General features: G+C 40.7%; 1 protein-coding gene across 3 annotated transcripts in view; it reads left to right on the top strand.

Annotated features, from left to right (window-relative positions):
* Nucleotides 1-27,250, top strand: part of DHX57 (DExH-box helicase 57) — a 44,434-nt gene that overhangs the window by 14,479 nt on the left and 2,705 nt on the right. For all 3 annotated transcript variants that reach the window (XM_084901474.1, XM_084901473.1, XM_084901475.1), the window contains exons 9-23: nucleotides 586-710; nucleotides 2,888-3,021; nucleotides 4,113-4,167; nucleotides 5,076-5,281; nucleotides 9,363-9,479; nucleotides 12,186-12,282; nucleotides 13,052-13,225; nucleotides 13,996-14,196; nucleotides 16,766-17,042; nucleotides 19,146-19,241; nucleotides 19,329-19,412; nucleotides 21,639-21,773; nucleotides 22,430-22,504; nucleotides 24,131-24,265; nucleotides 25,519-25,719. In XM_084901474.1, the coding sequence (XP_084757600.1) occupies nucleotides 586-710; nucleotides 2,888-3,021; nucleotides 4,113-4,167; nucleotides 5,076-5,281; nucleotides 9,363-9,479; nucleotides 12,186-12,282; nucleotides 13,052-13,225; nucleotides 13,996-14,196; nucleotides 16,766-17,042; nucleotides 19,146-19,241; nucleotides 19,329-19,412; nucleotides 21,639-21,773; nucleotides 22,430-22,504; nucleotides 24,131-24,265; nucleotides 25,519-25,719 (2,112 nt within the window). The remainder of the gene's footprint in view (nucleotides 1-585; nucleotides 711-2,887; nucleotides 3,022-4,112; nucleotides 4,168-5,075; nucleotides 5,282-9,362; nucleotides 9,480-12,185; nucleotides 12,283-13,051; nucleotides 13,226-13,995; nucleotides 14,197-16,765; nucleotides 17,043-19,145; nucleotides 19,242-19,328; nucleotides 19,413-21,638; nucleotides 21,774-22,429; nucleotides 22,505-24,130; nucleotides 24,266-25,518; nucleotides 25,720-27,250) is intronic.

The following is a 27,250-nucleotide window of genomic DNA, read 5'->3' as shown; positions in this document are numbered from 1 at the left end:
TTAATCCTTTTGTTGAATAAGGAATGGACAAATTCCAGAACTGATTTTATCACTCACATTTTTATGTTTAATAATATTTTCTGAATATTTTTTATGAGACCTGAACTTAAACTTTTTGTTGTTGTTGTTAATCCTTACCCGAGGATATTTTTCCATTGATTTTTAGAGTGGAAGAAACATCGATTGTGAGAGAAACACACCAATTGGTTGCCTCCTGTACGAGCCCTGACCAGGGCCCAGACCAGAGAGGAACCTGCAGCTGAGGTACATGCCCCTGACCAGAATCGAACTGGGACCCTTCAGTCTACAGGCTGACACTACCCATTGAGCCAAACTGGCTAGGGCTCCCATTGACTTTTTTTTTTAACCACTGAGTCACACCAGTCAGGGCCTAAAGTTAAAATTTTGATATGAAATAGAAAAGTTTTAATTGTCACCAGCAAGAAAGTGCACTTGGTCTGGTTTCATACTAAATGGAATTGCTATTGTTTTCATTTTTTTTTTTTTTATCGCCATTCACAATGTCTTTGCCAGTTGAAGTGTTAAAAGTTTCACGAATGCTTTCTCTGCCCTTTTGCATGCTAGTCCTCAGCCACCAGACTGTTGTATTGCACCACAGGAGTGCTGCTGAGGAGGCTGGAAGGAGACACGGCTCTGCAGGGAATCACCCACATCATTGTTGACGAAGTGCATGAGAGGACGGAGGAAAGGTAAACGGAGGCTTCCCACATGCATACCCACACACAAATGAAGACATGGCTGAAGGAGTTTTATTCTGCTTCCAGTTCAGTTTCTCAGCATGAGTAACGGTAACTTGTCAAAGGAAGGCCTAAGTCATAGAACAGGAACTGCTTTCTGGCCCAGGGTCTGTAATACTAAAAATGCCAGGAGAGCACATGTTGTCCTGGCCGGTATGGCTCAGTCGGTTGGCCACTGTCCCGTGCACTGAAAGGTTGCCAGTTTAATTCCTGGTGAGGGCACATGCCCAGGTTGTGGGCTCAATCCCTAGTCGGGGCGTGTGCAGGAGGCATCCGACCATTGTTCAGGTTGATGTGGGGGTTTTTTCATCTCTCTCTCTCTCTCTCTCTCTCTCTCTCTCTCTCTCTCTCTCTTCCTCTTTCTCTAAAAAATCAATTAAAAATTAGGGGGGGGGGGGAAAGTCATCCTGCCGGGACCGGTTTGGCTCAATGGATAGAGCGTCGGCTTGGGGACTGAAAGGTCCCGGGTTCGATTCCGGTCAAGGGCATGTACCTTGGTTGCGGGCATATCCCCAGTAGGGGGTGTGCAAGAGGCAGCTGATCGATGATTCTCTCTCATTGATGTTTCTGACTATCTCTCTCCCTTCCTCTCTGTAAAATAAAATCAATAAAATATATTAAAAAAAAAAAAAGTCATCCTGTTACATGGACATTATGTAATAAGCGATAACTGAACACCCTCCTGGAGTCATGCTGAGCTGAGGCCTCTACTCAGCAGAAAGAGCAGGTGTAAAGCATGCAACACTGATGGACTTCATTCGGTCAGTCATTCTCTCCTGACACCGTTTAGATGTTACAGTGAACAAATGTACGTGGCTCTCCTTCATCGCTTATGGTCTGGTAGGAAAAACAAAGAATGAAAAAGCAAACAAATACATAATTACAAATTGGAATAAGTATTATGAAGGAATAAACAGGAATCTGTGTTTGGGAACAGACCAAGAAGATAGGCAGATATCGTATGTCTGAAGAAACAACATTTAAATTAAAACCCAGAGTATGAGAAGGAGTCCTATGTGGCGAATGGGGACAAGGCCAGTATTTGCAAAGATTTCAGTGGGTGGGCTCCAGTGGAGCCCCCAAACTGGTGGAAAACCAGTGCAGCTGGTGTGTAGTGAATAAGAGGGAGAGTAGCAGGAAGTGAGTGGTGGGGTACAGATCATGTCACGTAGGGCCTTGTTAGTGAGAACATCACTTGAAGGATTATGAGCAGAAGGGTAGCACAATCAGATTTACATTTAAACGGAATTATTGGTCTGTTATATTGAGAATAGATTTCAAGGGGCAAGGGCTGGAACAGGGATAACAGTTGGGATATTGCTATTATAACAGTACTGTTCTACAACTTGAGCTTTATTTACGAACACTGCATAGAGATGCTTTCATGTCAGTATCTAGTACTGTACCTTATTCCTTTTATCTGCCGCATGCTATTCTACCAAACAGGTGATTTTGTTATAATTAGCAATTATAATCTTGGTTGGTTGACATTCAGGTAGTTTCCATTGTTTTATTACTATAAACAATGCCATAATGAACATCTTTGTGTATGCATGCCTCTTTAAATACATGCAGATATCAAGAAATATTATTATCAAATGTAATGATAAATCCTACTGGTATTCTAATTGGTGCTACACTGAATTTAGTTTATTTGGCTGGAGATTGATACATTTTTGTTTGTTTGTTTGTTTGTTTGTTAATCCTCACCAGAGGATGTTTTTCCTATTGGTTTTTCCCCCTTTTCTTTTTAGAGAGTGGAAGGGAGGAGGAGAGACAGAGAGAAAAGCATCAGTGTGAGAGGGACACATCAACTAGTTGCATCCTGCACGTGCCCCAGCCAAGGCCAGGGATCGAACCTGTAACTGAGGCACATGCCCTCGACCAGGAATTGAACCTGAGACCCTTCGGTCCAGAGGCTGATGCTCTAACCATTGAGCAAATCCGCTAGGACTGATAACTTTTTGATATTAAGTCTTCACAACTGGGAACATGACACATCTTTGTATAAACGTTATAATTGTTTTCACATAGGTCTTAAACATTCCTTGCTCAAAATATATCAAACGTTATTAATTTTCACTCATTGACTTTGTTTGATCCTCGGGTGCTTCTTTTATTTCTTCTAGCGACTTCTTGCTGCTAGTTTTGAAAGACATTGTGTTGCAGAGACCAACGCTCCAAGTTATTCTAATGAGTGCAACTTTAAATGCTGAGCTCTTTTCAGAATACTTCAGTTCCTGCCCAGTCATTACTATTCCAGGTGACTAAAATACATCATTAAATATATGTTCTTCTAATAAGCAAATGAAATTATTTTAAAGCTAAATTGAAACATAAATTCATAGGTATTTATTCCTCTTTCTAGAGAAGAAGTGATTAGTTTGTGACAAATAAAATTATAACCATGTAATGAAATTAATAAAGAGGCTACATTATGCCCATTTTCTGGGAGATTTTAATTTTATATGTGCTGTTTTGAAAAGTTCAGGTTATTAGTGTTTCTAGCATTTTATTGTGTTTAATCTAAAAATATGAATTTATAACGGTATTCTGTCAGAAAGGAGGAAGTTGAATGTGTGAAGCGCATATTAGTTCATTGCTGGGTTCTGCTAAATTTCTAGATCTTGGCCCATTCTGAGAGAAAGTGAAATTGGGTAGCTGTGTCTTCTTTTGATGCTTTCACATTTTCATTGTGGATTAATTTACCACCTAGCGCTCCTGTCTATCCTTCTGCAGTTGATTGCGAAGGAACAATTGGGAAGCACTGACTAATGAGTAATAGTCCTGCTTATTCTAATTATAGAGAATTTTGACAGTGGATTTAAAGAAGAAATTATACAGGGGCCAATGGGAGAGAAAGGGGACATATGTAATATTTTCAACAATAAAGAATTATTTAAAAAACTAAAATAAACACTGGCTTTATAATCATTAAAAAAATAAAGAAGAAATTACATGCTTGATCTATGTACAGTTGTTAAATCTTTAAAGGTTCTCTGTGGGAGGGAAGGGGAGGATAGGAAAAACGTAACAAATTTTTTTTTAAAGGCAAAAGGTTTTATTAGCAAATAATCATCTTTTCACCTATATACTCCTTTTTTTCTTCTTCACAAAACTGGAATCTTACCCCTCCAATTTCTAAGAACTTTTTAAAACTATTTTTATACTTTTAAAACCACAAAACAAATAGTACCTTATTGTGCTAAGCTTTGTTTTAAGAGAATTTTGCATATATAGTGCTCGCTTCGGCAGCACATATACTAAGAGAATTTTGCATATATAAACTATTTTAGGATAGCTCAACAGGTATTCTGGGGCTTTACTATTGTATAGTCTATTTTGTTTTTCAAGGTCGGACCTTTCCTGTTGATCAGTTTTTTCTGGAAGATGCAATTGCTGTGACAAGGTAAGGAAGACATTAATTAAGGCTTGGTGAAAGTCTTTGAAAACAGAATTACTCTTTTACCTCAGAGTATCGAGATACTAATAAATTGTGTTCAGATTTCCTTCTAATATTTCTATTTGAGGATTTTGTTTTTCCCTTTCTTTCAGCAGATATTTATTGTACAAATTATTTGCAATTTGCAGGTTGTATATTAAGAGTAATGACTCTTGAGCCCTAATGCAAACTACGGACTTGAGGTGATCATGATGTGTCCATGTAGCTCATCAGTTGTAGCAAATGTATACTCTGGTGGGGATGTTAACGGTGGGGAGACTGTGCATGTTTCAGGGGAGACAGGGTATATATATAGGAAATCTCTGTGCCTTCGCTCAATATTGCTCTGAACCTAAAACTATTAGCGCCTGAGTGCCAGAATAAAAACACCCTGATGTCTGGCACCTTACACTCAACTCAGAATTTTTCTCCTCGCTGCTCCTTTCCTTCCTAATAAATCCCCCTCCTAATTCCCTATTTATTTCATGGATCATATTCTCAAATCAAAAACTGGTTCTCAAACTTCAGTGTGCAATAAGCATACTTAAAAACTGTTGTTTTTTGGGGGGCCCTGATCCACTTCTATTGAATGTGAATCTCTGGGCAAAGCATCTTTCAACTCGTTTAGCTGCCATTATTCTCTCACTTGTTCCAATTCACTGCCTCCAGAAGTGTCTTCAAATAGAGCCAAGAGCATTCCAGTGTGTTCCCACCAGAAACAGGGCAGAGCCAGCAGAATCCTGCACTGGTGGGAGAGTGGCCCAACAATTGGAAGCAGCAGCATTCTGCTGAGCGAGCGCATAAAACCGGTGAATGTTTTCCTTCGCCAGCAGGCCACCTGCACACAGACACGTTCCTTTGTCTCCCCCGCTCAGGTACGTGTTACCGGACGGGAGCCCATACAGGCGCTCCATGAAACAGATGTCAAAGGAGAAGCTCAAAGCGCGGCGCAGCAGAACTGCGTTTGAAGAGGTGGAGGAAGACCTGCGGCTTTCCCTTCACCTCCAGGATCAGGATTCTGTCAAAGATGCAGTGCCGGATCAGCAGTTGGATTTTAAGCAGCTCCTGGCCCGCTATAGAGGTATTGGGCTTCCTGGGGGGAGAGGACAGTTGTGCCGAAGAGAGCTACCGTGTGAACTATGCGAGGCCATTTACATACATGTCTTTTAAATAAATGTGATCAATATATTTTTTTATTTCCTTATGATTTTCCGAATAACATTTTCTTTCCTCTAACTCAGTGGTCGTAAACCGCGGCTCACGAGCCACATGCGGCTCTTTGGCCTCTTGAGTGTTCTAGCACCACTTCTTCAAATAGACTCGCCCAGGCCGAAAACCAACTTCTGCGCATGGGCCACGAAGTTTCAGTCGCACTGTACGTGCACGCCCTCACGTGGTATTTTGTGGAAGAGCCACACTCAGGGAGCCAAAGAGCCGCATGTGGCCCACTTAATTTATTGTGAGAATACAGAATATAATAGATAGAACAGACAAAATATGTATTACCAGCTGTTTACGTTACCGGGTAGGCTTCTGGTCAGCAGTAGGCTATTAGTAGGTAAGCCCTAGGGGAGTCAACAGGTGCATGGATTTTCGACTGTGCAGGAAGGTTGGCTCTCCTAACCCCCATGTGGTTCAAGGGTCTGCTGTAGTTTTATTCCCGCACCATCATCCTGAAGGAAAAAGAAGGGGCTCTTATTTTATAGTTACATTGTCTTTAATTCATCAGAACAACCTTAAACATGGAAAAAGAGCAGTTGCAATGCATATTATATTATAATAATTATACTTACCAGCGGGCTTTTTCTAATTTAAAAAATATATATATGATCATTATAGGAAAATTGTGAAGTAGTAAAATATAAATTCTTGAGTATTTTGTAATTTTTTATTTTGATACGATTTCAAATTCAAAATTAAAGTTTGTAACACTATACAATGAACTCATATATTCTTTATCCCATTTCATCAGTTGTTATTTTGCTTCATTTGTTTTATAATTTGTTCAATGTACATATTTTTCCCCTGAACCTTTTAAGACTAGGTTGCAGATATGATGCTGCTTAACCTCTAATATTTCAGTATGTATTTCCTAAGAATAAAGACATTATCTTACATAAGCATAGGACATACTCAAAATGAAGGCATTTAACTGATACTGATATTTAATCCACAGTCCATATTTTAATTCAGCCAAATATCTCCATAGTGTCCTTTACTGTTATTTTTTCCTGGTCCAGGATCCAACCCAGCATTACATATTGTATTTAGTTGTCATGTGCCTTTAGCTTTTTTGTTTTTGATTTCTATTTTATTTTTAATTTTTTAATTTTTTTTAAATATATATATATTTTTTATTGATTTTTCACAGAGAGGAAGAGAGAGGGATAGAGAATTAGAAACATCGATGTGAGAGAATCATCGATCAGCTGCCTCTTGCACACCCCCTATTGGGGATGTACCCGCAACCAAGGTACATGCCCTTGACCAGAATCGAACCTGGGACCTTTCAGTCCGCAGGCCGACGCTCTATCCACTGAGCCAAACTGGTCCCGGCTGATTTCTATTTTAATCTGAAAGAAATGTTCTTTATTTTTCTTTTACAGACTTGACACTTTTTTTAGTTTGGGCTAGTTTTGTCAAATGTCCCTCCATTTGGGTTTGTCTAATTTTTCCCCATGATTCAATGTAGGTGATACATTTTTGGTTAGAAAACCACAGAAACAATGTTGAGTCCTTCTCAGTATATTGTATCAGGAAACACAATGTTAATTTGTCCTATTGTTAGTGACATAAACCACTGAGCCTCACCAGCGGGCTGTTTTTTCTTTTGAAATTTTAGAATTTTCTTTGTTATAACTAGAACCTCAGAGGGACAGTAAGGGAAGATGGGGGTAAAGGGAAGAGACCAACCAAAGGTCTTGAATGCATGCATATAAGCCTAACCAATGGATACAGATACCAGGGCGGTGAGGGCATGAGTGGGGAGGGGGCAATGGAGGGATAAGGACACATATGTAATACCTTAATCAATAAAGGGGGAAAAGAGTTATTATTGCATCTAAACAATGCCTTTCTAATTTCAAACACAGAGCTTACCAAAGTTCAGAAAGCACTACTAAGAATTCCTTTCTAAGAAAGAAGGATGGCAGATTTGGGTCAGAAAACCCTGCTTTGCCACTAGCTTCTATAGGGTGCTGAGCTGGTCGTTTAGCTTCTCTGAGCCTCCCTGTCCCTGTAAAAATATAATTGATTTAGTTGATCTCGGTGCTCTTTCACTTTTCAGAAAATCCATATAATCAAGAGGTAATATGCAAATTGACCCTCACACCCTCACAAGATGGCTGCCTGCAACCAGGCGAGCAAGAGTGTTAGTGAGGGACGACAAAACAACTAAACAGCAGGCTGCGTGGGTCAACCAGGCTGGCAGGGGGGAGGGGGGGGCAAATTGGTGGTGACTAGGTAAACATGGGGGGCAGTGAGGGGCGACTAGGCCAGTGGGGAGAGCAGTTGGGAGTGACCAGGCTGGCAGGGGAGGTAGTAAGGGGTAACCAGGTCGGCAGGGGAGGGGGGTAGTTGAAGGTGACCTGGCTGGAAGCGGGGGGCAGTTGGGGGCAACCAGGCTGGTGGGGGGAGGCAGTTAGGGGTGATCAGGCCAGCATGCAGAGGCAGTGAGAGGCGGTCAGGCAGACAGGCAGGCGAGCTATTAGTAGCCAGCAGTCCAGGCTTGTGAGAGGGAAGTTCGACTGCTCATTCGGGCCCAAACCGGCAGTCAGACATCCCCCAAGGGGTCCCAGATTGGAGAGGGTGCAGGCTAGGCTGAGGGGACTTCCCCTTGCACGAATTTTGTGCACCGAGCTCTTAGTTAAATAATGTTCCTGAGTTCAATTTTTAAATCTTTTTCTAGTTAAAAAAAAAAAATCAGTCTTTTAAAGTATATAATTAATTAGTAAAAGCTGCCAAAGTATAAGAACAAATGTTTTTCAGATCTCTTCCTTTTTGTGCAGTTAGTTAATCCTTTTTCCTTTTTGAAAAATCTGTTTGGAACCTTGACAATTAGAAATGTTTCCTTCTTTGCCTTCCACACCCAACCACACCCTTATTTATGTAGCCTATTTCTTACTTCCTCTTCATAGTTAACCAACAGCCTAGGGAAGCATTGTTCAGAAACTGCTGTTTTTGCTTCTTCACACTTTTCAGCATTCCCTTCCTCGATGCCAGTTGTAGTTATTTTGTCCCAATGAGGCTGTATTTAGGGTGACAGACCATTAGGAGGACCCAAGACAAAAGGGCAGCAGTCTTTGGGGAGTTAGTCTCCCCATGATACTTGTTTTTCAAAGACCTGGGGCGTATAGTACAACCTGAAGATCTGTATATTTTATTAGGCCTCAGATAAATTAAAAGGAAATTGTAGATCCTTAAACTGAAAGTTCATAGATAGACTTCAGAGATATTGGTGAAGCCATTGGAATCACATGTATGTTTCAGAGATGCTCATAACTTTTATCATTTTCTCAAATGAACCAAAAGGTCAAGAATCTCTGTTGTAAAGATGCTGGTGAAAGTTGTGGTTTCTGTCTATTCGTTTCTATGGGTTAATGTTACCTGGACAGACGCATGGCTTGGTTAAATCTGGAAGAAGTTTCTAAAATGTATTTGACTTGGAATTTTATTTCTAGGACTGAAATTGTCAACAAGTGTGTGATGGATAAAAGAGGGAAAGGAAGGAGGGGGGGGGAAAGTGGCCTGTCTCGAGCTAGCCGGTTTTGCTCAGTGGATAGAGCATCGGCCTGCCCGTGCGGGAAGCAACTAATCGTCTCTCTCACATCAGTGTTTCTATTTCTGCCTCTTCCCTTCCCTTCCGCTCTCTAAAGTCCATGGACAGATATCCTTGGGTGAGGATTAACCAAAAGAGAAGAAAAAAGTGGCTTATCTGGGCCTTCCCGGCAGGGTTGGGAGCTTGCTCTTTGGGTCATTGTTCAAGCACAAAGTTTTTTGAGTAAGCATGTATGTTCTGAGAAACTGGACGAAACAAAATTCATTTTACTACAACAGTTGTTAATATCCATGTTATTAAATCACATCAGAACATTCACCTAGTCCCCAGGCATATTATCTTCAATGAGGATAATTATCCTTCTGCTTCTATTCCTTTCTTTCAGGGGTTAGCAAGTCAGTCATCAAAACGATGTCCATGATGGATTTTGAAAAGGTTAACCTTGAATTAATAGAGGCCTTGTTAGGATGGATTGTGGATGGAAAGCACTCCTACCCCCCAGGTAACTGCTTCTTGTCTTCATGTATGTGTGAGATGGCAAAAGGGTAGGAGCTGACATCCTGAGATCACGGGCACCCCCTCCCTTCCTGGAGCCCTCACCCACCCCGGTTATATGTAAAGTCGCTTGTTAGGCTTTTCTAGGAGAAATTTTACCTTTTGAGGTTTACCCACTGTTGCTCTCACCAAACAAAAAGATGTTAACAATTCAAAGTCCCAAAGGAAGAAAACCGAAAAGAAGGCCTGGATGATGATCCATTGTTACCCACTCAGGCCCTGGCTGAAGGGGAGCCGGGTAGTGAGTGTTGGAATTTCATGAAGACCTTGCACACCAAGGCCAAAGGGTCTGTTAACCCTTTGCACTCCGCTGTCCCCTCTCAGGGGACATCGGAATTCTAGCATATCACTCGGATGTCCCCTCTCAGGGGACATTGCAGTTTATTAGTGATTACGGGGAATTGAGTTATTTCAACGCACTCCACCGCAAAGTAGCGTCGAGTAGCTGGTAGCCAATGTCCAGAATGGTTCGGAGTGCAAAGGGTTAAACATTTAGAGTCTGATAAACATCCCAGCTCTACTTCTCAGGAACTCCATAACCTTGGGTAAAGTGAGCATTACAGATATCCCTGAAATAGATGGCCAAGCCATGAGGGAAGAACAGATCAGAAGACACATAAATATATAGACAAAATATCCTCTTCCATCCATATAGATTACCGTACTACTCTGAAAGGTGTGGTGTTTTAGTAGGGAGGAGCATGCAGGATGTAATGAAAAAATAATGGGTCTGACACTAGATGCCCTAGGTTTGTGTCCATGCTCTACTCTTGCTGACTCTGTGACCTGACCAAGTTACAGGATCACTCTAAGGTGGCTGTGAGGATCTACTGAAATCATGCCTGTGAGCATGCTTTGTATACTATGAAGTGTTAAAATCAACTCTGAAACATACCTTTACCCTTCTTCAGAGTTTCGTTTTTGTAGCAACATTAGTGACCCAGTGCATGGATTTGTGCACATTGAGAGGAAATTAATTAGAAGCTGGCCGGTGGGGCGGGCTGGGCAAGATGGGCCGGACATGCCCTGGAGCAAACCTCCCTCGGTCCCTCCCCAGTGTCTGCCGAGTGAGCAGGGTCCCTCTGGCAGGTGGGGGTCCCTCGGCCTGGCCTGTGGGGATCAGGCCGAAACCGGTTCTCCGACATCCCCTGAGGGGTCCCGAAGTGTGAGAGGGCACTCTGCAGGTTGCTGTCCTACAAGGTGGAATGCAGACATAAGTGTGCAGTAATCCAGATTCGGGCCGATAGTGCTCCAGTAAAATAACCAACAGCTGAAGGTGGGATCACATGGCCCCGCAAGGCTCCCCCCTCTTTGGTCTCCAGGTGCGTCACCCGAGAACCGCTGCTGCCAAGTCACTGCAGCTCGGCAGCTCCTGCACTGAGTGTCTGCCCCCTGGTGATCAGAATGTGTCATAGCGACTGGTCAGACAGTCAGACACTTAGAATATTAGCCTTTTATATACATAGACTAGAGGACCAGTGCATGAATTTGTGCACAGATGGAATCCCTCAGCCTGGCCAGCAATCGGGGCCATCTTGCCCAGTTCCAATGGGGTTCAGCCAGCTGGGGAAGGACTGCGGGAGGGCTCCAGAGCATGTCCAGCCTTCTTGCCCAGTCCCGATTGGCCAGGTAACCTACCAGTAGGAGCATCTGGCCCCTGGTCAAGTGGTTGACTGATCTTAGCATATTACCCTTTTATTATATAGGATAGTTTCCTTTTTTAGTGAGGAGAATAACTGCAATAAATAACAGGTCAGGAATTCTTATGGACAGATCTTTGTTTTATATCCCATTGTACCTAGCACAGAGGTGACATGGGTATCCAATAAATGTTTGTGAGATTGAAGATGTGTGCCAATTTCCTCTCCAAATAAAACATGGAAGAAACTAACTATCACTGAGTGATTGTTCTCAGCACAGAAATACACTATATAATCAGTTATCACTGCTTATTTTCTTTCATGTCAAATTTAAAAGTCCGTAAACCACCCTGGCTGGTGTGGCTCAGTTAATTGGAATGTCATCGCCTGGATTCCCAGTCAAGGCACATGACCTAGGTTGTGAGCTCAGTCCTCAGTCGGGGCATGTACGTGAGGCAACCAATATCTAGCTCTCTCTCTCTTCCTCCTTTCCTCCTTGCCTTCCTCCCTCCCTTCCTCTCTCTCTAAATAATCAATAAAATATAGTCCTTAGTGAGGATTTGTTTTTTAATCTCATAAACCATTAAATGGCATGGTTAGTTAATGTGCTACATTTTCACATAAGTCTCAATTTAGATTACCAGGTTGGCAAGCAAATTAGACTTCCTATGTCTCATTTTCAGTCAAATGTCTATGGATATTTTTGACCAGTGCATTAAAATATGTTTAAAGAGCTTTGCTAATGATGCTTGTATAAGTTAAGGCATTCTATTTTTCTACTCTTCTGTTTTTCCTTTTGCAGAAAAACGATATCCCATTTATTTTGTAGTAATTAAGTCAGAAAAAATATTTTTAAAGTTTGTCATCTATTAATTCCTTGGGGACTTTACAAAGAAAATTGAAAGTGAAAAATCTCAGATTACTTTTTTTCTTTTTTTCATTAAAAATAGCTTTATAATCTGCTAGTTTTTCCCTTTTTGCCTCTATCCAATTGATCCTCTTTATATACCCAGGTGCTATACTTGTATTTTTACCGGGATTGGCAGAAATCAAAATGCTTTATGAACAGCTACAGACTAATCCTCTTTTCAACAACAGACGTAGTCATCGGTAAGTTAACTGCTTTCTGTATTCTCAATCATCTATTGCAGTTATATGCGGAGAAGAGTAACCAGAAAGGTCTTTTTAATAATCATCACCTTCTTTAGACTCTGCTGTCACTCCTCAAGAATACATTTGTTTCTGCCAGCTGGAAATAGACAAACCTGTTTGTTCCAGAAAATCAGTCACTCCCATGCCATTAAATAAAAATATTTCTCTTCACATCATAGTGACTCAGCGAAATTGCATGTAATTTCAGTTGCTAGATACGGGGCATGGGAGAAGCCAATGTTAGTAACAACAAAGAAATAATCCTATTTTGAGAAAAAAAATAATTTTCTGTGATTTCTATTCTGGTGGAAAGAAACACTGGGTGTGTCTTCATATCGAAGGCGACAACTACTTGACAGATGAAAACTCCCTAGAAATATAAGAATGAAATTTCTTAGTGTATGTCACCGTCTTTGCCTCTCTTGCTCTGGATTTAAAGGTAGTGGGGAAAAATGAACATATGCTCTTGTAAAATGTCAACCATTTAGTCTTCTTGATTACTACTGAATTACACTCCAGTTTTTCCCAAGTTGATGGAAGGTTTCTAGTTTCATAGGGTGAGTAAATACGTTGTCAGAATCAGAAAGCACCTTCCCATTCAGAGGAGCTGAGCCTGAGGGTGGGTGCTGGTGGAGAAGATGCCACTGATGAGATAGAAACCCACCCCCTGTGGTCCAATTTCAGCACTTTACGCTAGAACACTCACTGTGCTTTTATTGCCTTTCAGGTGTGTTGTTCACCCACTTCATTCATCTCTGTCCAGGGAAGAGCAGCAAGCTGTGTTTATAAAACCTCCTGAAGGTGTAACTAAGATTATAATTTCCACCAACATTGCTGAGACATCCATAACCATTGATGATGTTGTCTATGTCATCGATTCTGGGAAAATGAAAGAAAAGAGGTATTCTCTTTTGGCAGTATAAGGGAGGGGCTAAAGATGTCTCACTAGAATGACAAAGCTCTTAATGCTTTTAAACTACATGAATTGTGTATGAAAACTATATAAATATGTGAGTGAGGCTATAGTCGGAGATCATATTCTTAAAGTCAGATGGAGATGGAAAGTTCAAGGTTTTATCTTGAAAGTAATTAATTAGTTTTCCTCCCTTTTTCATGTTTTACATGTACTTGAATGAAAAAAGCATTGATATGGAAGTTGATATGTGTTGATTAGTTTGATGTTGATTGATCCTTGAGGGAGGATGAGAGAAGTGGAAATGTTATAAAAATCAATAAAATATATTAAAAAAAAAAAAAAATCTGGACAAGCAGATGCCTTGAATTAAGGTAGTAACAATGCAAGTGAAGGGATTTGAGAGAACTTTGAAGTTGATTGATCCTTGAGGGAGGATGAGAGAAGTGGAAATGTTATATATGTAGCACATATATCAAAGCATCACATTGTACACCTTAAATATATGAAATTTCTATTTGTCAAAAATAAAGATGAAATTTTTTTTAAAAAAACGGAAGTTAAGTAGATTGTATGTAGTAGCGTTCCTTACCCTTTAAAGTAGCACTAATCTGCCAGGGACTCAACTATCGCAGAACACAGAGGACACTGTGTCCTTCTACAGAAGGAAAGTGGTTCATCTAGTCTGTCCATGCTGAGTTGAGCTTGGTCACGTCTTTGTAAAACAACCCTTTCTGACATTTTCTTTTTCTTTATAGATATGATGCCAGCAAAGGGATGGAAAGTTTAGAGGATACCTTTGTCTCTCAAGCCAATGCTCTGCAAAGAAAAGGTCGAGCTGGTCGTGTTGCATCTGGGGTCTGCTTCCATTTGTTCACTAGCCATCACTTCAGTCACCAGCTTCTAAAGCAGCAGCTGCCAGAAATACAAAGAGTGCCATTGGAACAGCTCTGTCTGAGGTACATCATGTTTTCTTTTTCTTAGTAGGAGACATTTTGCTGAGAATGAACATAGAAAAAGCTCCTCAGTGTTACCTATACCAGTGGTTGGCAAACCGTGGCTCACAAGGCACATGCGGCTCTTTGGCCCCTTGAGTGTGGCTCTTCCACAAAATACCACATGCAGGCGCTCACGTACAGTGAGATTGAAACTTCGTGGCCCATGCACAGAAGTCGGTTTTCGGCCTGGGCGAGTCTATTTTGAAGAAGTGTCGTTAGAACACTCAAGAGGCCAAAGAGCCGCATGTGGCTCATGAGCCGGGGTTTGCCGACCACTGGCCTATTCCATTCCTTTTAAGTTTCTGCACATAAGGATCTCTTACATTGGAGAGGATAGTCCTATAATAGACCTTAATACCTTTGTGAGTCAGAAAAATAATCTAGCTTAATGAGAGTAAGTTAGAGATTCCACCAATATTAAATTATCACATGGAAAAAATCTACAACCTCATTATCAGTTAGAGCAAAGTGAACAAAAACTACTTGAAAACTCCATTACTTATAAGATGAACAAATAAGAATAAGTATCATAAAATGGAATTAATGAATGAATGATCAAACTCAGTATTATTGCAGTTGGGAAATCTGTGGTTCAACCTTTCTGAAATTTGCTTGGCATTATACAAGAACTCTAAAACTGTCCACGCCCTTAGACCCGCTCATCACTTTGAGGGAGTATGCCCAGAAAATAGTAATGCAAAGGAAAAAAGTTACTTGTGTAAAGATGTTATAGCTCTTCTTTTATCCAGCAAATTTATTTTGAGAGCCTTCCATTTGCCAGGGGTTGGCTAAGCACAGGGCTACTATAGAATATAAGACACAGTACCTGCTTTCCCAAGTGTTCATGGTGAGGTCTTAAGAATCTGGACAAGCCGAAACCGGTTTGGCTCAGTGGTAGAGCATCGGTCTGCAGACTGAAAGGTCCCAGGTTTGATTCCGGTCAGGGGCATGTACATTGGTTGCGGGCACATCCCCGGTAGGGGGTGTGCAAGAGGCAGCTGGTCGATGTTTCTCTCTTATCAACATTTCTAGCTCTCTATCTCTCTCCCTTCCTCTCTGTAAAAATCAATAAAATATATTTTTAAAAAAAGAAAAAAGAATCTGGACAAGCAGATGCCTTGAATTAAGGTAGTAACAATGCAAATGAAGAGCAGTGAAGGGATTTGAGAGAACTTTGAAGTTGATTGATCCTTGAGGGAGGATGAGAGAAGTGGAAATGTTATATGTGTAGCACATGTGATTTAAGAACAACCCAAATACAACAGTGGGGAAATAGGTAAATTATATAAATCAACATGGCTCATTCTTTTTGCTAAATCAAAATTTAAGTGGATTACTGTCAATGCACGTGTTAAAATGAAACATCTATATGATCTAAGTGGAAAAAAGCTAGTTATCAAATATATGTCCATTAGTAAATATGTAAAATTGTATGTTTGCCAGTATCGGTTCACAGCTTAAAAAGGAAATGCATATAAGTGAAATAAAGAAATCTATATATATAAAAACCTAATATGCAAAGTGTCCCCTAAGGAGTTCAGCCAACTGGAAGTTCATTCGCTCGCTATGATGTACAACTGACCACCAGGGGGTGGTTTGGAATGAAGAAAGGCACCAGCCAGCAGCCGGGGAAGGGAGGCCCTGGCCAGCAGCTGCTAGGGATCCTATCTGTGCATGAATTTCATGCACTGGGCCTCTAGTGTTACATAAGATTTTCTCCTCTGAAAACTGCTTAAGTTTATAATTTAAACTAATAGCTTTTTGAGAGCTGTCAAAAGGTAGGACACAGTGCAGATTGATTTTATAAACAATTATTATCCAATTTCAGATGTGGGAAAGAAAATAAATGGATCATTCCAATTTTATTTCATGATTTGATTCCACTATTATGGAAAGAAGCATTTTGAAAGTTTATAGAGAGAATTTTCTAAATCTCAATAAGTTTCAGAATCTGAATGTGTTTCTGCAATTTATTGCTGGAGAATGAGGAGACATAAGAGATTTTTTTATTTTATTTTAAACTAGCACATTGTCTGGCTTATGAAAGCATATATCTAGGAAATTATAAACTACTAAGTGGCCCAGTGAATGAAATTTGTGCACATGTAGGCCCCTAGCAGCTGCCTGCCTGGACCTCCCTTTATTCCACGCTGTCACCTGGTGGTCATCGCACGTCATAGCAAGTGGTCGAACTTCCAAGGGGACACTTTGCATATTAGGCTTTCATATATATATATATATATATATATATATATATATATATATATATATATACATTTTATTATTATTATTCAAAAAAGAAGCTTATTTCTTGGTATGATCTCATCATAAATAAAATTGTCAAAAATGGTTACTGGACTTACTGTAGCTATCACTTTGTAAGGCATAAGGCATATAAATGTTGAATCACTGTTGTCCACCTTAAACTAATATAATATTATATGTCAACTATAAAAATAAATTTAAAACATGAAAAAAAAATTAAAAAATAAAAATAAAATAAAATTGTCAAATTATTTTTTCCCCCCAGAATTAAAATTTTGGAAATGTTTAGCACTCATAATCTCCAATCGGTGTTCTCTCGGCTCATTGAACCACCACACCCTGATTCTCTTCGTGCCTCAAAAATACGATTACGAGACTTGGGAGCATTAACTACAGATGAAAAACTGACCCCCCTTGGGTATCACTTAGCCTCTCTGCCTGTGGATGTGAGAATTGGCAAACTGATGCTGTTTGGGTCTATCTTCCGCTGTTTGGATCCTGCTCTCACCATCGCTGCCAGTTTGGCTTTTAAGTCTCCTTTTGTAAGTAAATAACATTCATCTAAACTGGAGTCAAGGCCCCGCTGGCGTGGCTTAGTGGTTGAGCATCAACCAGGAGGTCATGGTTCAATTCCCAGTGGGGGACATGTAGGAGGCAGCTGATCGATGTTTCTTTCTCATCGTTGATGTTTCTGTCTCTCTCTGTCCTTTCCTCTCTGAAATTAATAAAAATATATTTAAAAACTTAAAATAAAATAAAAATAAACTAGAAACCATTGGTCTCTAAGGGGACCATGGGGCCACAGGGTTATGTGAACCCCTAAAATTTTCTTGTACATTGTATGTGAATTTCTCAGGGTACAATGTCTGTAACTTTTATCTGATCCTCAAATCCATGCCCAAAATGAAGATTAAGAACTGGAGATTTAACTTATTAAAATAATCTAATTTTTTTTATTATATCTGCTAAACTGGCTCATTATAGGAAAATCAGAAAATGCAAACAAGTACTAGTAAAAGGTACCTCTGCATGATTTTACTAGGGAGTAAATACACTGGACCACTTCTTTTTTTTAACAGCTTTATTGAAATCCTAGAGGTCCAATGCACAAAATTCATGCCAGAGGCTGGGCCCCCTGCGGCTGCCTTTGCTTCGGCCCCTGCCCACCACGGCAGCCGCCTCTGCCTCAGCCCTCCCCGCCGCGGCTTTCCCGAAGGCCGTCTGGAAGGATGTCCTAGTCTAATTAGCATATTATGCTTTTATTATTATAGATAATTTATCCGAAGTGTATAACTCAGTAGTTTTTAATACTGTGTGCAGTCGTTACCATAGTCAGATTTAGAATATTTTACCACCGCATAAAGAGACCCCATAACTATTCCTCCCCAGTTCCGTTTAATCCTCCCATCCACTTCAGCCCCGGGCAACCACCAGTCCGCTTTCTGTCTCCATAGATTTGCCTCTTCTGGACATTTCGTGTTGAGGAAATAATACAATATGTGGTCTTTTCTGACAAGCTTCTTCACTTAGCATAATGCTTTAAAGATTCATTTATATTATAGCATGTATCAGTACTTCATCCTTTTTATGGCCAAATAATATTCCTTTGTATGAATATACCACATTTTATTTATGCATTCAGTCCTTGATGGACATTTGTGGTTGTTTCCATCTCAAATTTCCTGATTTCTGACTTTAGTTTTTCTGGTTATTTAGGCATGTGTTCTTTAATTTCCACATAATTATGAGTTTCCCAGTTTTTTCCATTATTGACTTCTAATTTCATTCTCTTATGGTCAGAAAACATATTCTGTATTATTTCAGTCCTTTAAAGGTTATTAAGCTTTGAATTACGGCCAAGCATATAGTCTGTTTTGGAGAGTATTTTATGTGGACTTAAGAATGGATATTCTGCTGTTGTTGGATAGAGTGTCACTTGGCCTTTTTCACCGTGGCTTATCTCAGAGAGATTGGGGAATAGATTAATATACCCATTTTACTCAGCTTTAATGTTATATTTCATGAAATTGTAAACACATAGATCTTAAAAAAGATCTTAGTTCAGTCCCCTCATTTAACAAATAGCAAAACCAAGGACCCGAGTGGGTAATGTAGCTTACTCGGGGGCATATGGGTCGATGTTGTTGTGAGTAAGACCTCTGTCTCAGATCGTCTACATAAACTTCTCACTGGCTGCTTTGCTTTATTGGAATACAGAAATATTGGTGTTCATTAGAAATACTGATATCATCCTTAGCCTTAACTCAGCATCTGTCCTTTGCTAGGTTTTGTAAGCATAATGTTAATTTCCCAAATATAATCCTTTTCCCACTGGCCTCCTAAAAAGGAAGGTGTTTGAAAAGTTAGAACTTCAGATTTCAGATCTAGCTTTCAGAATGAGTGTCTCTTTGATGACATCTTGCCACCAGGAACTGAAAGACCTAGTAGAGCTTATTTGGGATGGCAGACACTCACAAAGGCAAATAGTGGTAGCTTGCCCGATTTCATGATAATGTCTATAATCAGCCACTGAGCACTCTTTGTGCCACACAACACACTTCCCGAGGCACTTGCTTCAGCAGTAGGAAAGTCCCTGTGAAACCAGAAGTGAAATGTGTCCTTCAAATCTGATGTTCCTCATTTAGGTGTCTCCCTGGGATAAAAAAGAGGAAGCTAACCAGAAAAAGTTAGAATTTGCATTCGCAAACAGTGATTATCTGGCCCTCCTACAAGCATATAAGGTAAGTATATAACCTAATAGCTGAGGATTATTCCAGAGCTGGCGCTAAAGACAGAGAAAGTTCATTTTGATTTTCTTCAACATTTAGGGGTGGCAGCTGAGTATGAAAGAAGGTATGCGAGCAAGTTACAACTATTGCAGACAGAACTTCTTGTCGGGCAGAGTTCTCCAGGTGAGTGGGTTCTGTGTCAGTTTGTTCTCATTCATTTTCTGTTGTGGCAGAGGGTCAGAGGGTGCTGCAACTTAGCCTGGTGTGTCCTGCCTTGACACTGAAAATGTTATTTCTGGAATATGCTCAGCTTCGCCAGCTGTGTGAGACACACTCCTGAACTATGCATACCATCGGCCTTCTGTGCTAAACCTCTTCCTTTTCACAGTGAGCTTGTGTTTCCTTAAGGGGAGGATGGGAAATATAAGTACTCCAAAGGTGACTGCTTACTTGAAGTCGGTTTTTTCAGTAATTTTACCAGGTATTCTTTTTTTTTTTTTTTTTTAATTCTTTATTGTTTAAAGTATTACATGTAGATATAACTAGGTATTCTTAACCTGGATCCATATCGCCTAAAATTGTATGCAAAATCATAAGCTTATACATATGTGCCTTATTCTGGGAGAAAGCAATCATGCTTTCAGCAGGTTCTCAAAGTGGTGTATGAACATCCTTAACCTCTATCCTCTTCCTCAAACCAAAGAATGAATACTGAACCAGATTTTCCTCATGAGTTTTCCTTATGCCCACCGGAGGCTACTTGCCAATAATAAGTACACAGGAAAGAAAAAGGTCTATCATCTTCTGTGTGGCAGCAGGCAGGGTCCTGTCCTCTGTTGTGACAGTGTTTCTAGATCCCCCTCCAAAGTGGCACAAGCCTCCGGATACTGACGGGGCACATCTTTGGGTAATGTTTTATTCCAAGGTTTTGAGGCTGGAAGGGTGAAGAGTTACTTTCATATTAAAAGGTGGCCTGGAGTAGAACACAAAACCGGTACCTGACACTATGTATCGCTCTATCCCAGAGGCTCCATGAGAGCAGAGACCTTATCTGTTTTGTCCAGCTCTATCCCCCGGGCCTCGAACAATATTTAGCACACAGCTGATGCTCAGTAAAGACTCGGGGAATAAATGCATGTATCCCAGTATTTGCCTTCACTCCCCTCTGCCTTTAGATGTGCTCCAGTGAGGCGTTTTGAGAAAGCGAAGGTTCTAGCTGTATTCTAAGTACATAGAAAGCAATAATTTATCAATTATGGCTGCACATTAGATTCACCTGAGGAGGTTTAAGACAAAAAAGTGAAAATGCCCAGGTCCCACCCCCTGCCAGTTTCATCGGATCTCCAGGGGTAGGGCCTCAGCATCGGTTTACTGTCGCTGTTGTTGACCAAGTGATTCTCACACACAGCAAGAGTTAGAACACTAATCTAAAGGACATTTTTATATGTAAGATGCAATAATAAATATTTCCTCTGGCCAGTTAGGTTTTTTAAGTATAAAATTGTATTTCTTTTCAATTACATTTTTTACTAATTTTTTTTTTTCAGGATACATGTAGATTTTGCTGTGCTCTATGAGGTCCATCAAACAGAGTTCCCTCTTTTCACTAAACTCTAGCTTACTTTAACAAGAAGGCAATTAAAGACATGTATTTATTTATGGCATATTTAACTCCGGGTTCTATTTTACCATGTTCCATGTGTACTTCAGACCTTCCTAGAAAACACATTGTCATCAAGAGACAGGATGATGTTGCTTCGCTCTCAGTTCCCATGACGTCTTTATCTCCTTTTCTATTGTCTGATGTGCAGCTTATATTTGAACAGAAGCCAGAAGAGAAGGCGGCTTGGGCTTTTTCTTTCTCATACTTGTGCTCAGCTACAAAAAGGAGGGTCTAGATCTAAACCAGTTAATAACATTCCTATCCCCAGGGAAAGATGTGAGCCAGCGAGGCCACAAGGTAAGAGAAAGGGAAAGTGGTGAATGCAGAACCTAACACTGTAGGCTCAGGTAAAGAACCAGGAGGACCTGAGCGGAAATGCCGGTGGGGAAGACCGAGGCAGTGTCACAGTACCGGGCGTCAGGTCCCAAACAAAATGAACTGCATTGTTTGCTGACCTGGAAAATTCCAGGAAAATCAAACCTATCCAAAAGCCGGTGAACATGATTTTTTCAATGTAATCTAGAGGTAAATAAATGATCTTTGGGGTTTTCGTCACTTATTGATTTCTCTGTACGTAACTATTTAGCCCTGCCAGTTTGCATACATGTAAACGGCCTTTTTGGGGATGGCCTGTTTGATGAACCCATATGAGCCTCATTACTGTCCACTGAAATAATGAGTGACTGTCTCACCTTACCTCTGATACGTTGATGTCCCTGCTTAAACACCTTTTCCACTTCTTTCAGGAAATGGCCAGCCTCAAACGACAATTTACTGAACTGCTATCAGATATAGGCTTTGTGAAGGAGGGACTCAGAGCCAGAGAGATTGAGAAAAGGGCCCTGGGAGGAGATGGTATCCTGGAAGCCACAGGAGAAGAGGTGAAGAATGTATAATTAGCTCTTACTTCTCTTTAATTAGCATATGAATAGTATTTTAACTCAGGAACGCATGTAGGCATCCTTCACTTACACCTATGAGCAGTGGTTTTGTGGCAATCTTTTCTTCTTATCACAAATAAGTGTCAGGTACAAAAACCAGAAGGGTTTTTGTTTTTTAAATTTCATGATTCTTGATAAATCCATAAGAGGTAAAATCGACTTTCCAATAATGTCTTCTTAAATCAGACCAGCTTTTTCCCAACCAAGAATAGTTTTTTGTATCACTATAGGAAGAACACTTCTTCAAGATGAACCTGATGCCACTCTGTTCTAACCGAAGTTAGTACTTTCTGGAGATGGTGAACATCTCATGAACCAGAATCTCTCTCTCCTAAGCCTTAGGAACACGGTCTTTGTGGCTGCTTTGCAGAAATCTGGGAGGAGTTTCCATTGGCTTCTTGGTGAGGGTCCTGTGAGGATGTGTTCCAATAGATCTACTTTTCATTAGAAAATACAATTTTTCTAGCACAGGGATAGAAGTTAAATGCTTTTGTCTGTTTTAAGATAGAAATCAAGTGACATATAATGGTAAGTCCCAGGGCACAGACAAAAGTAGCCACATTACTTATGAAATTAATGCTGCATTTCTCTCACAGGCGAATTCCAATGCTGAGAACCCCAAGTTGATATCCGCAATGCTGTGTGCTGCTCTGTATCCAAACGTAGTGCAGGTAACAATGCTTTCCTGGATTCTCCCACAGCTTGTCTCTCTTGCAGCCAAGGATATAAGTTAAGTCCTAGCATTAATCATCTCACTCAGCAAATACACACACAGCCTTTTACACTTAGTGTACATTTCTAATCCTTCATTTCCTTAAACCTGTTTAGATGCATTGCTCAAGAACATATATTGTATAAAATAGGTTGCTTCTTTAATCCTTCTGAAATGACATTCCAGGAATTAAAATGGACATGTATGTCACTTTCTCAGCCAACCTGTGCCTAAATGACTATCCTTCTTTGTTAGACAGGAACTTGATTTGACTACATTTCCCTGGACTAACCTTAAATTAAGAACAAAGTCAAACAAGTCAGTGGTTTGCCAAAGACCACTGTATTGCCATTAAGAATTATGTGGGGTGTTGCTTTTTTTTTTAAAGAAATTATGTTTTAGGAAAATATTTGTTCCAAAAAACTTGGAAAAAGTTCTCAATATATTAAGTTTAAAAAGTATATTTATAGAAAATGATCCTATATTAGTATCAATGTACATCAGTATTTATATTGTGTTTATAGTTTTCTACATACAGTATAAAACATAAATCTAACAGACAAACTAAAATTATATTTATTAAATAATAATGCTAATTATTTCTTATTTATGTGATGATTACAGGAAGTCTTTATTTTCTTTTTTTCTAATATGTTATTTATACGGGAAAACTATTATTATTTTTTTAATATATTTTATTTATTTTTTTACAGATAGGAAGGGAGAGAGATAGAGAGCTAGAAACATTGATGAGAGAGAAACATCGACCAGCTGCCTCCTGCACACACCCCACAGGGGATGTGCCTACCATGAAGTCACATGCCCCTGACAGGAATCGAACCTGGGACCTATCAATCCGCAGGCCGATGCTCTATCCACTGAGCCAAACCGGTTTTGGCAATGTGTATTATTTTTATAATACATATATATATTTCGTGTGTGTGTGTATATATAGATAGCTTTTCAATTTCTTTTTCAAATAGACTAATCTGTTTATTCATGATTTTCTTTTTCTGTTCATGCAATGTTTTCTTGCTGTTTTGAAAGAAATTCATTTGGAAATGTGGGATTGAGATTGATAGTCGGCCGATTCCAGATCTCTGTACCTGATAATTAGTACAAACCTGAAATATTAAAGTAGTTTCTCCCCATGGCTGCTGTGTGATGTAGTCACCCAGTGCTACTGTACCTTCATTCACACTTTTTTTTTTTTTTTCAGAGAGGGAGAGAGAGATAGAAACATCAATGATGAGAGAGAATCATTGATTGGCTGCCTCCTGCACAAGCCCCAGTGGGAACTGAGCCACATTCTGAGCATGTGCCCTGACTGGGAATCGAACCATGACCTCCTGATTCATAGGTCAACACTCATCACTGAGCCACACCAACCTGGCAAAGTCACACTTCTTGATGGTTTGAACAGAAAAGCAAAAAACATTCTTATATTGCTTTCAAAGGGAAACTAAGTGAGAGAGGGAGGAAACAGCAAAGGCATTCAAACAAGTCTGGTTTTGTGCCAAGGAATACAGCCTGTAGTGAAAATGTACATTTTAAATATCTATTTTTACAAATACCTATTGTTTAGGTGAAAAGCCCAGAAGGGAAGTTTCAGAAGACCAGCACTGGAGCTGTCAGAACGCAGCCAAAGTCAGATGAGCTGAAGTTTGTCACCAAGAATGATGGCTATGTGCACATTCACCCTTCGTCAGTGAACTACCAGGTCAGACAGGCCGGGTGGAGTGGGGTGGGAAACAGTCCCTTAAGTTCAGCCAAACCGTGCTCTGTCCCTTGCTGTGCCCAGCAGCATCACTGGGCAAAGACAGGTAAGCAAACCATGTCAGCTTGGTGGCAAATGTTAGGAAGAGAAATCAGTCAGAGAGACTGAGAGAGAGGAGAGGGGCTGTTTTCCGTAGAGTGGTTAGGGAACAAACCATGGAGCAAATCCTAAGGGCCGGGAAGGGCAAGCCATGCAGGTATCTAAAGAGAACATTCCAGCAAAGGAAGGAAGTGCGAAGACCATGAGAGGAAGCATGTTTGGTGTGTTCCAGGAAGTGCAGGCTGGCAGCCAGGGCAAGTGCAGTGGGATGACTAGGGTGAGGGTGGCAGGTAATTGGGACACGCAGGCAATGGTCAGGTCATGTAGGACCTTGTGAGCCATGGCAAGGATCTGGGATTTTGTCTTTGGGAAATCATTGAGCATTTTGAGCCCTAACTGGATTTGTGTTTGGTTGCTGTGAGGAATAAAAGCTGTAAAGGTGCAAAGGAGCATGGCAAGGGCTTAGGAAGCACTGCAGTGGTCTGTATGGGTAATGATGGTTCGGACAAGGGGATGGCTATAGATGTGGTCAGAACGTGTCACAGTTCTATATTGAAAACAGAGCTGCCGAAACTGGTTTGGCTCAGTGGATAGAGCGTCGGTCTGCGGACTGAAGGGTCCCAGGTTCAATTCCGATCAAGGGCATGTACATTGGTTGCGGGCACATCCCCAGTAGGGGGTGTGCAGGAGGCAGCTGGTCGATGTTTCTCTCTCATCGACGTTTCTAGCTCTCTATCCCTCTCTCCTCCTCTCTGTAAAAAATCAATAAAATATATTTAAAAAAAGAAAGAAAGAAAGAAAACAGAGCTGACAGGACTTAGCAATGAGGTAGATAGAGTGAGGGGGGAAAGTACAATCAAGGGTGACTCTTTTGGAGTTTGAGCAATGGGGTGAATGGGGGTGCCATTTACTTAGATGATGAATACTGTGTGGAGGGGGAAATCGAGAATTTCTTTTGAACATAAGAAATTTGATGTGCTTATTAGATCCCAAGCGGAGATGTCAAGTAGGTAGTTGCACATACAAGTCTGGAAAGGTACAGAGCGGAGATGATTTTGTACGTCGCTGACAGGTGGTATTTGCATCTGTGGGACGGGTGGAGGTCCCCTCGTGTTATCAGTGGCATCGCTGTCATCACCTGAGGTTTTATGCTCCAGGTCAGATACTTTGACAGCCCCTACCTGCTGTACCACGAGAAGATCAAAACCAGCCGGGTGTTCATCCGCGACTGCAGCATGGTGTCTGTGTACCCGCTGGTCTTGTTCGGAGGAGGCCAAGTGAGCGTGCAGCTGCAAAGGGGAGAGTTTGTCGTCTCCTTGGATGATGGCTGGATTCGTTTTGCAGCTGCTTCCCATCAGGTAAGGACAGATCCATCCTGTGAATCTGAAGCCCCGAAGGGCTTTGATGCTAAGAAGTATGGGGCATTCCTTCAGGGACCCAGGCCAGCAGAGCTGGTTAAGGGTGAATGATGGGTCTGCAGTGAGATACTCAAAAGGCTGAGGCTGGAGTGACGCCAGGGGCAGAGCCTTCGTAAGGCTCCCAGCAGCACACCTGAGGGGGTGAGCCCAGGCTGGGCTGGTGGGAACCGTTCTGGATGGAAGCTGAGTGAGGTGTTGGACCTTCCTCATTGACATGCAAATAATGTGCTCACCAAAGGAAAATTAGAAAATATAGATGAGCAAAAATAAATAAAATCACCGAGTCTACCTCTACCATTAATAAAATGTCAGGGATCTGGATTCTTTTATTCTCAGGTCTCAGTTATGCTCTATGTGGAGCCTGCAGAAAACATTTAAGAGCAGTACATATGTTTAAGGAATAATTCAGTTTAACACTTGCATCTGTTAGAAATCTTATGTTGCCAGAAACAAAAGCACCAACTCAAATAAAGGGAATATACTGGTGCATTTAACTGTAAAGTCTAAAGCAGTACAATCTAATAGAAATATGTGAGCCACTATGTAATCTTAATTTTTCTAGTAGCCACATTTTACAAAAGTAAAAAGAAAGAAGTAAAATTATTCTTAATATATGTTAAGGAACCTAATACATCTAAGATATTTTAATTTCAACACAGCCTATACAATAAAGAGCTAATATGCAAATGGTCATAACACCCTCATGCCGCAAAGACAATCAACAGGAGGCTGCATGCATGGCAAGGCCAGGGAATGTGAGGCTGTTACTGTTTATTATTAAATTATTTATTATTTTCACATACATTTTTCTAATTTTAATCTCTGACAGTTCTATTATAGAGAAAGGGCAAATAGCAATATTAAAATATTTCCTCTAAATAATTCCCTTTTAATGTGCAGGAGTTTTGTGTGCTGGGCCACTAGTAATCAATATAAAAATCTATTGGGATATTTTGCATTCTTTTTTCATACTAAGTCTCCAAACTCTGGTGTGTATTTTACATTCACAGGACAGTTTGCTTTGGACCAGCCACGTTTCATGTGGTCATTATATTAGCCACATGTGACTGCTGGCTGCCATATTGGACAGTGCAGATCAAAAAGGCCAGGCCGAGGAGATTTAGTTCAGCAACTCAATGGCCGTAAAGCCTGGCCGGCCTGTGGGTTGCAGGTAGCATGAGGCCTGACCTCATGCAGCTTACTGTCCAGCTTACATCCTTTCCTAAAAGTTCCATTGGACCTTCTCCTCCTAAACCAGCTCTTGGCCAAAGGAATGTCATGGGCGCTAAGACCAGAATTACCGGAGCCATTCACCCTGGCGAGGATGGCTGAGCCTGTTTGATGTAGATCAGGATCCGAACAACAGGGGAGGGGCAAGGCAGATGTTGGGGAGACGTCTGTCTACAGGGCCACTGACACATCAGCACAAGCAACATAAAAGTGCGGCTTTTTCCCCACAAAAGCATAAAGC

Source organism: Pipistrellus hanaki (assembly GCF_964339955.1).
Source record: "Pipistrellus hanaki genome assembly, chromosome: 12".
NCBI lineage: Eukaryota > Metazoa > Chordata > Mammalia > Chiroptera > Vespertilionidae > Pipistrellus > Pipistrellus hanaki.
This window is presented reverse-complemented; position numbering and strand designations above follow the sequence as displayed.